The sequence below is a fragment of the Sus scrofa genome, chromosome 9 (genome assembly GCF_054392235.1).
Source record: "Sus scrofa isolate SSC_HxYL_T2T_F1_AM1 chromosome 9, Sscrofa_HxYL_maternal_Yorkshire_Landrace_v2.0, whole genome shotgun sequence".
In the NCBI taxonomy this organism is placed as follows: domain Eukaryota; kingdom Metazoa; phylum Chordata; class Mammalia; order Artiodactyla; family Suidae; genus Sus; species Sus scrofa.
Window position 1 is genome coordinate 136,101,593 of NC_139391.1, and position 19,533 is coordinate 136,121,125.

Consider the following 19,533-nt stretch of genomic DNA (forward strand, 5'->3'; position numbering starts at 1 on the left):
TTGCTGTACAGTGGGAAAATTAAAAAAAAAAAAAAGAGAGAATCTGACTGCAGTGGCTTGGGTTGCTGTGGAGGTGTGGGTTTTATCCCCAGCCCAGCACAGTGGATTAAAGGATCTGATGTTGGCCACAGGTGTGGAGTAGGTTGTACCTGCAGTTTGGATTCAGTCCATGGCCTGGGAATGTCCATAAGCCTTGAGTGCAGCCATTTGATAAAGAAAGAAAGAAAAGAAAGGAGCTTGCTTGCATGTTTGTAAACTCTCTGGGATGATACCCAGGAAGCAGATAACAGATAATAAAAAGTTAAATTAAAGATGGTAATATATCCCTAAACAGTTAACATGGAAAGATCCTCACAGAAATTATATTTTAAAGGCAGAATATTGGCAGTATGTACTTACCCTGATTATGTATGGATTTTTTAATTATATTGGTGTGCCTCAGGGAAAAAGATTTTTCACAGTATTCCTGACAAATTAGTAATAATGTTAGGCTGATTTATGAGTTTGGGGAGGATTTCTGGTTTTTGCTTGGGGTTCTTCTGTTTTGTCTTGTTTTCCAACTTTTTTCTGAAATCTTGATGAGAGGAAGAAAAAAAAAAGAAAACCAAGTTGCAAAACGTGTTTGTAAGTTTGCAGATGAGTCTACATTGTCCCCATCATATGGACAAGAAAAAGAATGGAGGAAATTACATTTTCCATACTTTTTTAAATATGAACTCAGAGTTTCATCTCTCACATGTTTTGCCAATTTACAAAGCACGGAGGCTTTACCTAAGCTACTACTTTTATGTTAAACTGGAAATATGTCCTACACGGCCTGGGATAGTCCTGGTTTATGCCTGTTCTTATTAGTAATAGGTGTCCCCTTCAAGCATCAAAAAATATGATCACCTTTGGTGTGAAAGACAAGGTTGAAGTTGATAGGAATCATGGAAAAATAAGCAGGAGAAAGGAAGACAGGAATGAGAGACCCTGCTGAGAAGTTGAATAAGCTTTAATCTTGGGATTATTCTTGAAGCTCACTCCCTTATAACTGAGAGCTTCTCTACTAAATAAAAACATTCCCAGCCGATCTTATGTTACAGAATTTCAAGTGTGAATTTTAAAAGTCACTACAAACTATAGGGTAGAACTTAACATAGAACGCGCAAGGCTAGTGCATAACTAACAAGTTTTATGACGTTGATGGCAAGATGCTTAAAATATTTAGGCTTCAGTTTCTTCTGTAAAAATAGGGTATTGAATCAGATGATCCCCAAATCCTTTCCAGGTCTTAAAATCATAAATTCTTCTATAAACCCTTTGCATGATAACTATATGCCAGCAATTGAGGAGAGAATAGCAAACTTAAAATTTTTGTTTCTCTTTTCTTTCCTCTGTTGAAGGTAAGGTTTTATCTGACAAGAAGCCTGTCATGACTCCATTTTAATGAGAATCCATTTGAAATCACTAGATACAGTCGGTAGTTGTTTGGGCTTTTACTGTGTTCCTCAGTCAATTTTTATGAATATTTTTGTGAGAAAGTTCTGTATTAATTTTAGGTCTTAATCATTATAAAACTATTAACATATACTTGATTCCAGATACCTTGACAGGGGACAAATGGTGATGTATGTTGATGGGGTAGAGGTAGAAAATTTTGTTGAGGTTTATTGCTAGAGATTTTCTCTTGAAAATGATAAAAATGAACCTATAAGCTGAACTGCTTTTGAATTTTATTTGCATTTTAATATAAATGAATAAAATCTGTACTGCTTTTCTCTTTTTGTTTAGGAAATGTGGGTTCTTCCCCTAGAGCCTCTGATTTAGTCAGATTAGCCCAAGAATGCTGTTACCATAATAACAGGGGCATTGCAGCTCACGGAGTGAGAGTCCTGACTAATATAACCGTCTCTTGTCAAGAAAAAGGTAAGTTTGATTAAGACTGATATTATGTATGAACGTTTAGGTTGGAGTTTGACCAGAATCCTGTGTGTGTTTGGGTTTTTAATCCCTTATTATTTTTAGCCCGTGTGCTTTTGTCTCTTGGTTGCCTTGTCCTGAATGTCCTTTGGGCAGATTTTCTCAAGACTGCTTCATTGTTTGGGGGGAGAAAATGAGGCCCTTGGAGTTGGGATCGAGGAATTGAAAGGTTTTATGGAGTATTGTCCATTTCCTCCCGTTGCTTGCCTTCGCATGGATGGTACTATGGGTGGGGATTGTTTATGACTAGCCAGCAGTATCAGTTTGTTCCTGTTTTTTCAAAAAAGAAAAAAAAAAAAAAACTAGAACGTTTAGGGGAAAAAAATTGAAGTTATTGAGGGGCTTAAATAACAGTTTTTTACCTAGGGACAAGTGAATTAAGAGAGCGATGTGAATTAAATTTTCATAGACTTTGTCTCTAGGTATCTGTAGTGTTAAATGATTTGCGTAATTAAAAAGTATGTGCATTGAAAATAGGTTTTTTTGTATTCCTAACATCTTTTGACCTTAATACGTAAAGAAGTTCTTGCAGGTGTTCAAAAACAGGACATGGATTTTGGATGTTTCATCTGTTTCAGTACTTATTTTGGTCTTTGTTAAGGATCGTGAGATCTGAAGTCTCTCTTTATCTCCGCTGGGCCTGAGCACTGCTTGCTATGAGTTCCTCTTTATCCCTAGCACCTGTTCTTCACTAGATATTGTTTGCCAAGCCCCTGTGCTAACTCAGGAGACATTCTTGAAGTTGTATGTTGATTATGATTTGAATAAATTGTTTCATTTTGGAGATAGTGATAAGTATTTTCTACCATGTAGCACAGAAAATTGCTGTATGTTCTCAAAGCTGACATATATTTAACCTGAATATGGCTAAAGAATATATTCAGAACTTTCTAGAGCCTTTAGAGGAATTTTAGCCTAAAGGTAGTGAAAAAATGGTGTAGTACTGCTATTACATAAGATACCTAAGGGGTTCATTCTTTATGATCGGACTTAAGACATTAATAAGATTAAGTGGTATCTTAATTATTTCCTAAAAGCGGTTCCCCTTTCATGTGAAAGTTGCATCCTAGGTGAAAATGGACCTGCATAATTTACGTCTAGTTTGGAAGATTGACTCATACTACTTGGTTTGGTGTTCTAGGATTTTCCTTAGCTAAGTTGGTGACACTGTTTCAGTTAGGCTTTATTTATACATTTGTAGCTTTAGATCTTGGTTCAGTGTACCTGTATGTTTTTTAAAAAATGTTAGTTTCAGATATACAACATCATGATCTGTTACTTGCATATATTATGAAATGATTAGCATAGTAAGTCTAGTTAGCATTCATCACCCTATATAGTTGTCAAATTATTTTTCTAGTGATGAGAACGTTCAAGCTTTACTCTCCTGACAACTTCTGTATATGCAGACGGTATTATAACCGTAGTCACCATGCTTTACATTACTTACTCATTTTATAAGTAGAAATTTGGACCTTTCAACCCCCTTCGACCATTTTGCCCACCCCTGGCTTCCCACCCCGCACCTCTGACAAACACCTATCTGTATCTTTTTAGCTTGGTGTGTGTTTGTTTGTTCTAGATTCCACATATAAATGAGATCATACAGTATTTATTTTTCTCTGTCTGACTTATCTCACTTAGCATAGTGTCACCCAAAGTCCATCCCTTGTCACAAATGGCAGGATTTCCTTTTTTTATAAAATATGGCTGAATAAATAATTCCTGTGTGTGTGTGTGTGTGTGTGTGTGTGTGTGTGTGTGTGTGTGTGTGGCTCTATGATATATATATACACACACCATGTTTTCTTTATTCATCCGTCAGTGGACAGTTAATTTGTTTATACCTTGGCTGTTGTAAATAATGCTGCAGTGAATATAAGAATACATTTATTTTTTTTTTAAGGTAGTGTTTTTGTTTTCTTCAGATAGATACCCAGAAGTGGCATGTGGTAGTTCACTTTTTAATTTTTGGACAAACCTTCATACTCTTTTCCATAGTGGCTGTACCAACTAACATTCCCACCAGCAGTGCACAAGGGTTTCCTTTTTTCTGCATCCTTGTCAACACTTGTTTTTAACTGTCTTTTTTTAGAAGCCATTCTAACAGATGTGAGGTGATTTTGATTTTCTTTTCCCTAAAAATGAGTGATGTTGAGCATCTTTCCATGTATCCATTGCCCATCTGTATGTGTCATCGTGGACATATAAGGATGTCTTGGAAGGATGTCTTTTAGATTCTCTGCCTATTTTTTTTTTTTAATCAGATTGTGGGTTTTTTTGCTATTGAGTTGTACGTGTTCTTTCTGTATTTAACGTATTAACCCCTCATCAGATGTATGATTTGCAAAGATTTTTCTCCCACTCAGTAGGTTGCCTTTTCGCTGTTGATGGTTTTCTTTGCTGTGCAGAAGCTTTTAAGTTTGATGTTTTATATATATATATATATATTTATAATCTTAAATAAAGTAGTGGAAATATAGAAGTCTGAAGATAGCCTTTGCATTTCAGGAGTAATCCCACATGTGGTTTTTCAGGAAGGTAAGACACTTGATGCATTGAAATGTTTCCTATGTTTTAGACTCCCTACTTTTTTTTTCTTTCAAGTGTGTGTTTGTGTACATTTACTCTTTTCTACTTGACCACTAAAAAACTTAGTGTTTTTCCTTTAGACCTTTTGGCACTGGAACAAGATGCTGTCTTTGGCCTGGAATCCCTTCTGGTACTTTGTAGTCAAGATGATAGCCCAGGTGCTCAAGCCACTTTAAAGGTGAAAACATCAGTTATTTTAATACAATGCCTGTTTTCATTGCCTGAAGTTAAGGATTGGCAAACTCTCTACAAAGGGTCAGATAGTAAATATTTTTAAGTTTTGCAGATGGTGTGCTCCTTGTCACAGCTACTCAGTTCTACCATTGTAGCCATGGACTGTATGTTTAAACCAAAAAAAAAAAGGAAGGTGACGGTATGGCTTTGTTCCAAGAAAACTTCATTTGTAGAAACAGGCAGGATTTGGCCCAAGTGCAAGAGTTTGTCAACTTCCGCTTAAATATTTGCCTTTGATCTTTACTTTCAAAACTAGCATTTTGACTCCTATTATTCCAAAAGATAGACAAAGTAAAAATTTGAGCTTTGGCCTATCTTGCTATTGGTTGAAGGTATTTATGAAGTTATAATAGTTATATATGATAGTCCTAGGTGATATAAGGCAAAGTTAAACAGACAAAGCTCCTGCACTTTTGCAAGTTTATAATCTGAGGTAATATCTATAAGATTACAAAGAACTGATGAAATTGCTCCAGCCGAACTCCTAAATGTGTAAGTGTATATTAATTTCTAGACTATAGAAGCCCTAGTTTTTAAGCCAAGGGAAAAATTATAAAATTTTCAATTTTACTTATTTATAGAGTCATCTTAGAGATATTTAAGATTTTTAAATGTGAGATGAGACTATTATTGGGGTGAAACTTAAGATATAATTTTTGGTGGTACAAAATAATTAAGAAAGTAGGATTAATGGAAGTAAAAGGCTGTTCGATAGACATTGATAAATGTAAGAACTATACCTTGTCTAAGATACGGTTCCAGGGAAGTCATGACTTATTTTAGCAGCTTAAGGTATCATGTAGTTGTAAAGGAAAGCAAGCCAAAACCTTTCCTCACCAATTGTAGGTCTCAGTAAAACACGGGACAGAACAGATGGTCAAGAAAAGTCCCTTCATTTGAGGAGCTCTAGACGATATGGATATTTATAAAAGGGATGATAATACCAAGGAGAATGTAGCCAGTTCTCTGGTAGTGTGAACAAAAGTGCAATTCTAATGAGAGGATGGAATGGGGAGTAGTTAATTTCAACTAAGGATATTGGAGAAGACTTGACAAGGAGATGTCATATGAGTTGAATCTTGAAAGATGGGGTAGGATTTCAGTATTGAGGAAGGATCTTTTTTTTTTTTTTTTTTTTGGCTGCACCTGTGGTATATGCACATTCCCAGGCCAGCAATGGAATGTGAGCTGTAGCTGCAACCTGTATCATGGCAGTGGCAACACTAGATCCTTAACCCACCACCCCGGGCCAGGGCTCAAACCCGCACCTCAGCAGCGACCCAGCCACCACAGAGACAAGGCCAAATCCTTAGCTCCCTGAGGGAGGATCATTTGCACTTGAGGGACCACTGTTACAAAAGACAGGAAAGCAGAAACAGACATTGTATATTGAAAGAAGTAGCCCCCTGTGGCTGGATGATGGAATGTGAGATTAGAAGAGTAGTTTGCAGCTTGATCGTGGAGGATATCAAATGTCCTGCTAAGGGACTTTGGCTAAATTCCATAGGTAGCGAGGTCTTTAAAGTAGTGGCCATGCTCTAACTTCTGTTGTAGATTTTGTTGTTCTTTATGCCTGTTATGTACCAAACTTTGTTGAAGGCATGTCTGTACATTTCTTTCAGTCTTTATGACAACTCTGACTAGCGGAATTTGTAGTTGTGTAGTTATTCCTCTTATTTATGAGGAAATTAAGTCTCAGAGAGAACAAATAATGTGTTCACAGATCCCTAGCCAGTAGAGGGTGTAAGGTGCTCTTAAACTCTGGGTCTGTCAGATTGTTCCTTGTAAACACATGGAAAGCTACATGGTCGTAGCGTGAAGGACGGGTTAATGGGCCCATCTTTTCAAGAGATTGGAACTAGGGAGACATTTGTGTTGTGGCAGAGAGAATGGAGAGGAGCTGACGAGGTGGATGTTAGAGATTTGACAAAAGTGGAAATGACTGGATTTAGGAATCCGCTGGCCGTGTTAGCGAGAGGACGTCTGGGTTTCCAGTCTGGGTGGCTGGGGTTTGGTGTTGCCATTTACTGGCCTGACCAGAAGCTCTAAGCAGATTGGCTTTTAGGTTTCTATTGAGACATAAGAGAGGAAACGAGACCCCTCCTCCCCACTTTAGTGTGCCTAAAGGTCACTTAGAGCACCTTTGTTAAACTGCTAACTCAGTAACCAAAACGAAAAAAAAAGGCAATACACTAAGTTTGGGATGGGTAGGGCTCAGGAATCTTTTATTTCTCTTAGCATCCTGGGAGATGCTGGCATAGGTTAAATTTACAAAGCACACTTTAGAAGCAGTTTTGGAAAAGTAATGAAAATGCAGTCATGATAACATTCAGTTTGGCATAATTTGACCCTTTCAGCATTATTTCTTATGATTTTCATCTCAAGTCTTAGATTGAATAGTCTTAGATTAAAATGAGCGGTTGATGTACAGTCCTGTCTTGTTTTAGCTTTAAACATGGCACACTTTGCAGATCTTAATACGGGATTCAGTTTGTCATGTGTTTATGAAGAAAAATGTTATAAAAATGTTATGTCTCCGAAAACCCTTTTCCTTGATTTTTCCTAGTAACTTGTAGAGAGTTATTTTCTGTAAAGCTTCACTTCATACCTTCGAGATGTAACTGACCCATTTTGTATTCAATATGCAGATTGCTCTCAACTGTATGGTGAAGTTGGCCAAAGGCAGGCCCCACCTCAGCCAGTCAGTGGTGGAGACCTTGCTGATTCAGCTGCAGAGCGCGCAGGACACTGCCCGGATTCTGATGTGCCACTGCCTGGCCGCCATTGCCATGCAGCTGCCTGTGCTGGGCGATGGGATGCTCGGGGACCTCGTGGAGCTCTACAAGGTGATCGGACGGTCAGCCACAGACAAGCAACAAGAGCTTCTGGTAAAGATCCACTTTTTGAACTTGGCGGTGGGTGGATGGGATCTCGTCTAGTGGGGAGTACATTTAACAAGTCGGCATTCCGTTTGACTTAAACAGCAGCGTAAGCAACAGGTTAAAGCAAGTAGCTACGAGCAAGAGCATACCGAAGTCAAAATAGGGTTGGAACCATGAACTTCTTATTTCCACTTTCGGTTTAGAAAGCCCTATGTGGTTCCGAAGCAGGCTGCTTTCTTCCTAAGCTCTGCCAGATCAGCGTGGTGTAGCTGAAGCCTTCAATCTGTTTTTGTTCTATTACAAAGGACAAAATGAAAATGAAGTTTTCCTCTTTTTTATACAAAGCACATAAATAGTGAACCAAACCTTATTTTGTACTTCCAAAAATACAAGTTAAAGACCTAGTGATAACGGTGACTGTAGATTAACTCACCTTCTCTTTGCCAATCCAGGACTTCTTTAGCTGTCTAGGGTCCGGTATAGGTTACAGGACAGTCCTGGGGTTGGGAAAGGTACATGCGCAGGAAAAAACCAGAAAGCATGGAAGCCACGTAATGTTTGTTTGGAAGTTCTTATGTAATAGAGTACCTTCTCAATAGGCATTAATTAGAGAGATGTAAGCTTTAAATTGGCCACTCCCTCTCAGTGGTCCTCTGACTTTATGGCTTGGGAGAAAGCGTAATGAAGTCACTTACTCAAGCCCGTTTTATGTTTAATCCTACAGGGGGCGTTGTGTAAAAGATCGCCCCCATCTCATCCTTTGCTATCAGGAAAGGTTACCCTGATGACTAAGTGGCAGTGGTCGTGGGAGTCATGCAGTTATCACAGTAGGTATGGATCTTTGTATGTATCGGCTTTGGAATACTGAGAAGCTGTGAGCCAAGCTTACTTTTTATTGCAGCAGAATTTTCACTTAATGGTCTCTATCCCTTTTCTGTCAGTACTACTTTAAAGCAACTTTAAATTATGAATGTAATATTCAGAAAAACATAAGGAATAATATGATGAAAACTCATATCCATCACCTAGTTTAAGAAAAAAATGTTACCAAGACAGTTGAATTTTACCCCCTTGTGTATCTTCTTCCTTCCCATCTGGATAGATAAGTATGATCCCAGATTTGGTATTTATCATTCCCATACATATTGTTGTACATCCTACCTTAGTATATCTCCTAAGTGATATGCAATATTTTTTGCATAGTTTTAACTTTCTCTGTTATCATACTACATGTTGTCTGCATTTTGCCTATTTTTGCCTGTTTTGTGTTGATCATCTATATTGATAAGTGTATTTCTCGTTTATCCATTTCACTGCTCTATAATATATCCTTTGTGATTACATCATAGTTTATCCACATTTATGGGCATTGTTTCTAATTATTTGCTATTATACACAGTGCTCTGAGCAGTGGGATAAGTTGCTTCATGACTTAAAAGTGGAAGTGTGATAAATGTCAAAGGGAGACCAATGTTGTTCTTTTGGGATGGGCTATAATTCATTGTTCACCCTTTTGGGTAACGTCATCTATGACATTGGATAGAGTGACATGATGGTTCTTGACTTTCTTCTTTTTTGCTCAACGTCAGGTGAGCTTGGCCACAGTGATTTTTGTAGCCAGTCAGAAAGCACTCTCTGCTGAAGTAAAGGCAGTGATTAAGCAGCAGCTCGAAAGTGTCTCCAACGGATGGACTGTGTACCGGATTGCCAGACAGGCCTCCCGGATGGTATGTGTCCTCCTTCCATGTGAACTGGGCTGCTGAAGATGCCGGGTTACAAACCTTAGGCCGTGTGCGCGTCGCTCCTGGTCAAAGCTCAAGATAGAGATGGAAGTGCTTTTAGTCATAGGATTGAAAGATGATGGGCTTTGAAAGGACCTCGTTTTTAACGTAGACACATAAGCACGGCGTCTGTGTTGTCACCGGCAAGTTCCTCGGGAATCCCCGGCACACACGCTCTTCCTGACTGTCGCTTGTTAGCACCGCTGTCACTCTGCCCGCGGCGCTCAGAGGGACTCCGTTTCTGTCCCCCCATCTTTCTTCCCTTTCTCTCACCAACCTTATCCTTCCTACGAGGAAACGGGAAACGGGAACGTTTTAGTGTGCTGTTTCCTTCTCAACCGTGTGGAAAGCCTAACAATTTTTTATTAGTTTTGTTGAAGAGGAAATATGGAGCTTAGATAGTATAGGAAATATCTGGGGATGAGTCCAGAGAACAGTTTGAGAAGCGCTGCCCCGGGTGATTGAAGCGCGGGTTCCTGTTTCCCAGTCTCTGGAGTGGGAGAAGCAGCACTGTTGACAGGCCACCGCTGCGCCCGCATCCTCAGCTGTGCCACGCCTCCAGCTGCAGCAGGACCCTGGGCATCCGTCGCCCCGGCCTCACAGGGCACTCAGCCCCCTCCCTCGCCTCCCCCGGTCACCACTGGAGGAAAAGTGGCTGGGGTTCTCCCCACACCACTGAACAGCTCGTGCGGAAGGGCCTGTTTGGAACTACATGGCTCACCTCGGGTTGTAGCTCATTGCGTTTATCTTCTCTCCGGAGCTGTTGTGTGGCTAAAGAACTTCAGGCATGTGTTGCAGCAAAGCAGCTCGGAGTTACAGGGCGGGAGGCACGATTGCTAAAACGTGTCCAAGGTTTGGGCTTCTCTTGAAGGTGCTGCCGCAGCTGGGTCAAGCGTAAGACCCTCATCCTGGGCCCTCCCGGCTTTCTTTCAGGGTAGTCACGACATGGCCGGAGAGCTGTACCAGAGCCTGCTGACGCAGGTCGCCTCGGAGCATCTCCACTTCTGGCTCAACAGTCTGAAGGAGTTCTCACACGCGGAGCAGTGCCTCACCGGCCTGCAGGAGAACGACGCTAGTTCAGCACTTTCTTGCATTGCTGAGTCCCTGAAATTCTACCACAAAGGGATTGCTTCCTTAACAGTGAGTCTTCCTCATTTTCCTTGGGTGGTGATGGCTTGTGTGAGGATGGTGTCCCTTTTCTTCCGGGGGCTGTCCCGTTTTCACCTTGAAAACCCTGCTAATATGTATGTATTCGGAAGTATTAAAATAAGACGTAGGACGTGACAGTAGATCATGAACCCCTGCCCGACTTTTTAACGTTCATGGGTTGATGCACATTTATCATTTGGTTTTTTATCAAGTGTCCAGTAGACACGTGGAGGGGAATTGCACAGTCCAGGCAGAAAGAATAAGCGGAGGTAGGATGCTCCCTTTCCAGACTGCTGTTGGGAAGACCGCAGCCTGGGTCGCTGCTGCCGCCAGACCCAGCCCTTCCCATCACTGGCGGCTACTCACTCACTAAGAAACTAGAGCTTTTTGCTTTGTAAATAAAAAGCAAATGATCACTTTTTACCCCTTTGTGATACCCTCTACTCCAAATGAACAGCCAGCTGTATTTTCCATTTTTTTCTACCAAGAAAAAGAGATCAGATCCTTAACACTTTCTTGAAACTAGTTATAATCCTAAATAAGAGCCTGTTCCCTAAAATGAGCCTTTTCTATGTTAATGTGAGGACTTTTTCCCCTTAAGAGTAAAGAGTTTAATCACCATTGAACACGTTTAAAGCATTGTCACACAACCTTAAAAATTGTATATATTTAGATAGGGCCGTAAAACTTTGGGTACCTGTGTATCTACCTTTTTCACTTATCACATAATGTAAACTGTCTTTTTACATTAGATAAATGTAATGTATCCAGAAAGAAACGCTTCAGAGTAGGACAAAGAATAAACAGACGTCACCGAAGAGACAGACTGTTCAGATGGCTGTGGATACACATCTTTTGAAGAATGATTTTGGAGGGAGCTGGGATTGATTGATGGCTCTTTTGGAACAGAAATATAGGGCGTTCCCAGTGTGGCTCAGTGGGTTACAAACCCGACTAGTATCCATCAGGACGCAGGTTTGATCCCTGGCCTTGCTCAGTGGGTTAAGGATCCGGTGTTGCCACCCGCTGTGGTGTAGGTCACAGATGCAGCTCAGATCCCGAGTTGCTGTGGCTGTGGCGTAGACCAGCAGCTGGAGCTCCGATTTGACCCCTGGCCTGGGAATTGGGAACCTCCATGTGCCATAGGTGCAGCCCTAAAAAGGAAAAAGACAAAACAAAAAACAGGAATGTAGGAATGGCTCCTCACCGTTTTAAGGGGTAGCCTTAACTACATGATTCTCTCGTCATGATTATCAAAACTCAGAAGAGTTTGTTGTTGCCTATTTCAGGCTAATAAATAGCTCAGAAAGTCAAAGAATAGTTGTTGGCGCCAATCAGTAGAATTATTCTATTTTCTAATTTATGTGGAACAAAAAATTGTTAATGGTTTAGTGCAGTAAGTGGTAAGAACTGAGAGAGATTCACAGAACAGTGAGGCAGATGCAATTAATATTAAGAAAAACTCCATTGCACATTTAACGGTCATTTAATGGTTTGTGTGCTCTCTCTATTTAAGGAGGCTTGGCAGTAGGTAAGGGCTGGATCCTGACGTAGGAGGACTGCAGTGGGCTGTCAGAAGGCCCTTGTGTCCGTCTCCGTTCAGCCGTTCGCGCCATGTGACCTAAGGCAGGTTCTTGGGCCTCAGATCACCTCTTAAAACGGAGTTGCTTTATTCAGCAGACTGTGAGCACTGGCTATGTGCCAAACCCTGCTTTGAGGAGTCAAAAAAGAGGTCTAGAGATGACGATGTGCTTGAGAAGAGTCCGGGGGGGGGGGGGCAGTCTGATCCTGACTGTCGTTTGGAACCTCTCTCAGTTCTGAGTATACCGCACTCTCGGGATTTCCACAAGATTTTTTAAAAATCTCTCTGACAAGTGAGGACTTGATGGCAACTTTCCCCTTTTTAATCGAGATGGTGTGAGCATGACTCACCCTCTCACTCCTTGACACCTGAATGAGCTGACCCGAGACTCAGCTGTGAGGACTGTATTTTTACCTACTTCAGCCAAGCCAAACAGGAGTTAAAGATTCCACGCTTAGAGGGACTCTATAGCAGTGTTGGGTGTCTTAATTTCCCCATACAGTGATTAAAGCTGGAGTTATCTTGCTTCTTAGGAATATAAATTATAAAAAGTGTTCATATTAGCTTTCTGGGCTATATAAAAAAATTACTATAAATTTAGTGGCTTAAAACAACACCCATTTACTATTTTACGGTTTCCACGAGCCCAGGTGTGACTTCGCTGGGGCCTCTGCTCATGTTGTCACGAAGTTACTGTCAAGGTGTTGTTCAGAGCCAGTTTTGTGTGAAGCCTGGACTCAAGAGTCCTCTTTTGAACTCATGCAGTTGTTGGCAGGATTCAGTTCCTCACAGCTGTAAGACCTGAGGAAACTTTAAGGCCAGCAGGGGAATCTCTTACCTTCAAGGCCCTCTTTTAAAGGACTCACCTGATGAAGAGAGTTCTACCCAGAATAATCTCCTTTTTTATTAGTATAAAGTCAGCTCATTAGGGACCTAAATTAGCTTCTCAAAAATAGATTGCCTTTGGAGTTTCCATTGTGGCTCAGTGGGTTAAAAGCCTGACTAGTATCCGTGAGGATTCGGGTTCACTCATGAACCAATCCCTGGCCTCACTTAGTGGGTTAAAGGATCCGGCATAGTCTTTTTTTTTTTTTTTTTTTTTTTTGTCTTTTGTTGTTGTTGTTGTTGTTGTTGCTATTTCTTGGGCCGCTCCCGCGGCATATGGAGGTTCCCAGGCTAGGGGTTGAATCGGAGCTGTAGCCCCCCGCCTACGCCAGAGCCACAGCAACGCGGGATCCGAGCCACGTCTGCAACCTACACCACAGCTCACGGCAACGCTGGATCCTTAACCCACTGAGCAAGGGCAGGGACCGAACCCGCAACCTCATGGTTCCTAGTCGGATTCGTTAACCACTGCGCCACGACGGGAACTCCTGGATCCAGCATAGTCTTAAGGTGCGGCGTAGGTCACAGATGTGGCTTGGATCTGGCATTGCTGTAGCTGTGGCATATACTGACTGGCAGCTGTAGCTCTGATTCGACCCCTAGCCTGAGACCCTCCATATGCCGCAGGTGCAGCCCAAAAAAAAAAAAAAGAAAAAGAAAAAAAATCTATTAAACGTATAATTATTATTGATAGGACATGTGCCAGGAATGTGCTAGGTTATATTACATTCCTTATCATGTTTAATCTTCACATTCACCTTATTACCTTTCTACAGATAAGAACTTTAAGCCTTAGAGAAATTAAGTAATAGATCCACAGTCATACGCACAGGCGTTCATATTATGCTTACTTTGTCTTAAATATATCTTTTTTTTGTTCCCCAGGCTGCCAGTACACCCCTGAATCCTTTAAGTTTTCAGTGTGAATTTATAAAGCTCAGGATTGACCTTCTGCAAGCCTTCTCTCAACTTATCTGTACTTGTAATAGCCTCAAGACAAGCCCTCCACCTGCAATTGCCACAACAATTGCCATGACCTTAGGGAATGACCTTCAGCGGTGTGGTCGAATCTCAAATCAGGCATGTCTTAACTTTATTTTCAGTGCAGTTTTTATTTACACTGCAGAGGTTTTTGAGGTTAGTTGTGAGATGAAATTTAAAAGTCAGTGGTTTGACTCAGAGACAGCATCAAATGCTTGTAAACTCATCTGTCTTGCCAAAAATAGGCTGATGTCTTATTAGAACGACAAAGTGATTGGTGATGTCTGGCTGGATGTTACATATTTATATAGAAAAGGAACAGACATTTCAAGTAAACTCTTATTTATTATAATAATTATAACTGTGTTGTTTTAGTGGAAATTTGAAGCTAAGTATGCAAGGCTTTTTGTTTCTGTACACCGTAAGTAAATTATTATAAACTTGTGCACATTGTAGTTTCATTTGCTGTCTTCGTTAATTTTCTTTAACCAGGGTTCTAAACATGAATGAATTGAAAATGGGAAAGAGCCGAAATATTTTTTGTATTTTTATTGTTTGAGGCTTTTTTTCTTATGTTTTGGGTTGTGTGGGTTTTATACAGTAATGATAGCATGTTCGCTTATCATAATTGATATTTTTCCTCCTTTGTAGATGAAATTGTCCATGGAAGAATTCCGAAGCCTTGCTTCCCGATATGGGGATCTGTATCAGGCATCTTTTGATGCTGACTCGGCAACTTTGAGGAATGTCGAACTGTATCCTAAGCTTGCCCTGATTATTTCTGGTTCTTTGGAAGTGCTCTTTTAAATGTAAATACTTCAGATATGCTTAACTAAAATATACATATATGAGATAAGCTACACATTTACTATATAAATAGTAATGTCTCGTAAAATCTAGTATGAGCCGTATAACTTCTTTTACTTCAGGCAGACTTTCCAAAAAGTGCTGACTCAGTTGTGGTCTTTTCCCACCTCTGGGAAGAACATCCCAAACTCAGGTCCACCCAGTGCGGAGTACTCGGTGCTCACCTGAGCCACAGTGGACAACGCAAAACAGTTTTCCGCCAGAGAACCATTTTGTTTTGCCGCACCTTTTCTTTTCTTCAGAGCTAACCACCCCAGTTCCCGTCACTTTTATCAGTGATCTCGTCGCTTGTTTTCAGCCATCGCTCTCGGTATTTTCTTATTGCTGCCTCAGATCGTTTTTGAAAGGAGGGAAGAGACCATTGCCTTTAAGTTGCAGGACTTCGCAGTCAGTAGTTTGGGGCATTTTGGTTTACTGATCAAAAGCCTAATGAATGCTGTGGTTTCATGTGTATATGCGCACACCCTAAAAAATGCAAAATTTGCATGTAGTTTCAGGAGGGGTCACCGATCCCTCAAGCGCCAGCCTAGGAACCTCCAGGGTAACCACGCTACAGACCGTCATTGGGGTTGTTATTTTTAACAGCGAAACTGGTGTCTCTAAGATGGATGAAAAGCTTCTGCGATTAAATCTCAGGACCTGTTGCTTGGTTCCTCTTTCCCAGATTTTGTTCTCTGAATTACCCTTCATGGAACAAAATTTGAGAATCACTGCTATAAACAACATACATCCCTTCAAAGGAGAAAAACAGAGCCACAGACTGTTTGAGTGAGTAATGTATGGTTACCTTCACTAAGCATACAGTTCTCATCTTGCCTTATTTATTAAATATTCAGGTAATGTAACGTATCTAGGGCAGTTCTCTGTCATCTTGTATAATATTTAACCTTAACATAATCCAGGCAGCAGCAGAGCTGTTTACTGATTTCTCACGCTATAGAAGCCCTGATTTTGGACCCAGAATCAGCAAGGTATTTCAATAGTTCATATTTCAGAACACTTTCAAATACATTATCTTATGTAATTATCACAACATTGTTTTGGAAAATGTATTATAGAAGAAGAAACAAACAGGAAGAACTTTTCCAGCATTTGCTGAAGGTCACACAGCTCATGACAAAACCTAGATTTTCTGTCCCCATCATTTGATTGCCTCCTGCCTCCCCTTTTCAGAATAACTAAGAAGAAATTCTTTGAACGTGAACATTTTCTTCTTTTATTTTATAACTAAACCTCGGTATGAAAAGTTGAGTTAATAATTTAATTAGGCTTGAACTTGAAATTTTTATTCTTCGGTTTCCCAAACAACAGTATATTCCTCTTTTTGCTTTTTAAAATTATTCTCCATTCCCTAATTAACTAATTAATTATTCAAAATATTTTTATTGAAGAATAGTCCATTATTTTTTCCCATTGTAGTAGTCTCTTTTGGAATATGCATTTTCAGCCATATGATTTCCAGTCTAATAAGGCCTATGGTTCCAAGATCAGCTTCCTCAAAGAGAATATAACCAACAAAGCATTTTCAGTTTCTCTGTCCTTGTTTGTTTTTTCTTTAAAACCAGGGAATAATTACCAGGAAGCTGAAAGCTGAATAATTCCCAGAGCTCCTACAGGGCTGATAAATGTTTGAATTCCAACAAGCCAAACGGTATAGAGACCTTATTGAACACTTAAAGCACTTAGAAGAAACACCAGAAGGGACATACCGCCTTAGTAATTGGGCTAAACTAGCCCTAAAGGGAAGACTACCCTGGGCCTGTCCTAATGACCACTTTTATACATACGTATGGAATAACTATTGTGAACGTATACAGCTGTACATAAAAGTAGCTGATAATAGTTAAGCATGTGTCAACAGTTTGGATGTTTTTTCATTTTTACATTGGTACTTTTTTTGTTTGTTTGTCTTTTTGTCTTTTCTAGGGCTGCACCCACGGCATATGGAAGTACCCAGCTAGGGGTCTAATTGGAGCTGTAGCCGCCAGCCTACACCACAGCCACAGCAACATGGGATCTGAACCGTGTCTGAGACCCACACCACAGCTCACAGCAACGCCAAATCCTTATCCCACTGAGCGAGGCCAGGAATCAAACCCACAACCTCATGGTTCCTAGTTGGATTCGTTAACCACTGAGCCACGATGGGAACTCTGGTACTTTTTCTTTTGGTTGATTAACATTGTGTATGCAGAGTGTTTGCATGGAAAAACAAATAGATTAACCTGGAATAGTTTTGCTTCCAAAATACACAAGATTTTATAGTTTTATAGGTAATCTTGAAAGAATCGGGATTATGCACAAGTATCTTCACTGTCTAACAAAGTCTTAACATTTTTTAAAGACAACAGAATTCAGGAACTCAACAGTATGAAAGTATATGATTTCACTAGACATGAGAAGCAGCAGGAAGTTGTGACAAATAACTAACACAAAATTTAGGCAATACGAGAAAAGACTCACAAGTGACAAATGATGGAATTAACTGACCTGGACTTAAGTATTTTTTAAAAATTAAAGGAAGAAGATAATGAGGAAAAAAGTTAAAGGAAAAGGCAGAAAAACTGAACAGAGTCAAAATTGCCTGTGGAGCATGTGCTAATGTACATGTAACTGGAAATCCCAAAAGGAGAAAAACAAGAGAGAAAAAATAAGTGCCTGAAAATTTTTCTTGTTTAACTAAAAATATAAACTCACAAATCCAAGAAGCTTAATAAATCCAAAGTAGAATAAACATAGAGAAAATCACAAGGGCACACATTATAATCAAGTTGCTGCAAACCAGTGACAAAGAGAAAAATGTAAGGCAGCCAGAGAAAGGAGATTATGTAGAAGAGAAAAAAGATAAGAATTTTTACTAATTCTCATCAGAAATAGTGCAAGCTAGAAGAGAGGTGAAACATTTTTAAAGTCCTAATAGGAAAAAAAGTTAACCTAGTACTCTATGATCAGTAAAAACGCTCTTCTGTAATTAAATAAAAAACATTTTCAGACAAAATCTGAGAATATTTGTCACCGTCAGACCCATACCACAAGAAATTTTAAAGAAAGTTATTCAGGCTGAAAAAAAAAATTTGAGACATAAATTCAGATCTACAAAATACAGTGAAGAACACTAGAAACGGTGAATATATGAATAAATATAAAAGACTTTCCTCATTTTTACTTTTTTGAAAAAAATCGCCCATTTGGAGCAAAAATAACAATGCATTTGGGGAGTTTATAGCATGTAGAAGTAAAACGTGTGAAATAAGACAAATGACTGGGATGAATGTTGGAAATAATGCAGTAATAAGATTCTTACATTTTACCTGAAGTAATATATTTTTGAAGAATAATGATATTTATGAATACTGAGGTTAATAAACTCTAGAGCAACCACTAAATTCATAAACCAGTAGAGGAGATAAAATGGAGTACTTAAATAAAAAAAACAAAAACAAACCTCAGTTAATCCAAAAGAAGGCAGGAAGAGAGAAAAAAAGAACTAGTGAACAGGTGGAAGAAGTAGAAAAATCAAAACGGTTGATTTATACCCAGTCATATCAATTATTAATATATAAGTATAGATGGTCTTACTCTAAGTAAAGAAATTATCAGACAGGGTGAAAAAGCAAAGCCCAGCTCTGCTTAGCACAAGTAACCCATTTTAAATATAAAGACACAAGTAAATTCAAAGTAAACAAGAGGATGGAGAAAGGAACTCTTAAAGCTCGAAGTGTCATACAAAATGGACTTCAAGACAAAGACTTGATAGAGAGCTACGTTTCATTGTGATAAGGGGGTCAGTTCATGGAGGAGACGTAATTCTAAACATTTATGTACCTAGTGACGGATCTTCCGAACAGATGAAGCAAAACTGACAGAATTGAGAAGTAAGTTCACAATTATGGTTGGAGTTTTCAGCACTCACCTCTGAATAATCGGTAGAACAACTTGCAGAAGATTTCTTAGGGTGTAGAAGACGTAATGCTCCCAGCCCACCTGACCTGATTGACGTGTGTACATTGCCGCCAGCAGCATACACATCCTTTCCAAGTGCATTTGGAAATTTTACCGGGGTAAACCACATGCTGGACTCGAAAACAAGTCTTAATAAATGTCAGAGCATTGAAACGATACAGAATGTGTTATCCGGCACAGTTAAATTAGAAGATGGTCTGTGGAAAACCCGCGAATTTAGAAATCACACAAGACTCCTTAACAATCCAGTTGGTCCAGGCATCACAAGGGAAATCAGAAAATAGGTTAAGGTGAATGAAAATGAGAATCCCACATGTCAAAACCTGTGGGATGCAGTGATGTTGTTACCAATAAATGTGGTAACTTAGGTGAACAGGAAAAAAAATTCAAATATTCTTCATGAACATAGATTTAAAAATCTGTAACAAAACATGTACAAATCGAATCCAGCAATATTCAAAAGGGTAACGTATTAAGATGAGGGTTTAGGTTTGACAATTAAAAAATGAATCAGTGTGATTGACCATTTTCGAAATAAAGGAGAAGAGCTAAAGGGGGTGGGGGAGGGGTTTACTAAAGATTTCAAGGGAGTTCCTGCTGTGGCACAGGAGGGTAAGGATCTGGGGCCTAGGTTGCAGCTGCAGCTTGGATTACA

General features: G+C 39.7%; 1 protein-coding gene across 25 annotated transcripts in view; it reads left to right on the forward strand.

Annotated features, from left to right (window-relative positions):
- The window catches only part of INTS7 (integrator complex subunit 7), a 95,311-nt gene that overhangs the window by 51,073 nt on the left and 24,705 nt on the right, over positions 1-19,533 (forward strand). For 14 of the 25 annotated variants that reach the window (XR_014816575.1, XM_084978084.1, XM_084978086.1 and 11 more), the window contains 8 exons: positions 1,774-1,908; positions 4,635-4,732; positions 7,437-7,676; positions 9,260-9,397; positions 10,385-10,591; positions 13,953-14,147; positions 14,700-14,803; positions 15,818-15,886. Coding sequence is in view for 13 of the 25 variants with exons in the window: in XM_084978084.1 (XP_084834210.1) it covers positions 1,774-1,908; positions 4,635-4,732; positions 7,437-7,676; positions 9,260-9,397; positions 10,385-10,591; positions 13,953-14,147; positions 14,700-14,803; positions 15,818-15,886 (1,186 nt within the window). In the remaining 12 variants the exon portion in view is untranslated. Of the gene's footprint in view, positions 1-1,773; positions 1,909-4,634; positions 4,733-7,436; positions 7,677-9,259; positions 9,398-10,384; positions 11,747-13,480; positions 14,148-14,699; positions 14,858-15,817; positions 15,887-19,533 lie in introns of those variants that run through there. The other 11 variants (XR_014816586.1, XR_014816577.1, XR_014816580.1 and 8 more) reach the window with 4 other exon arrangements.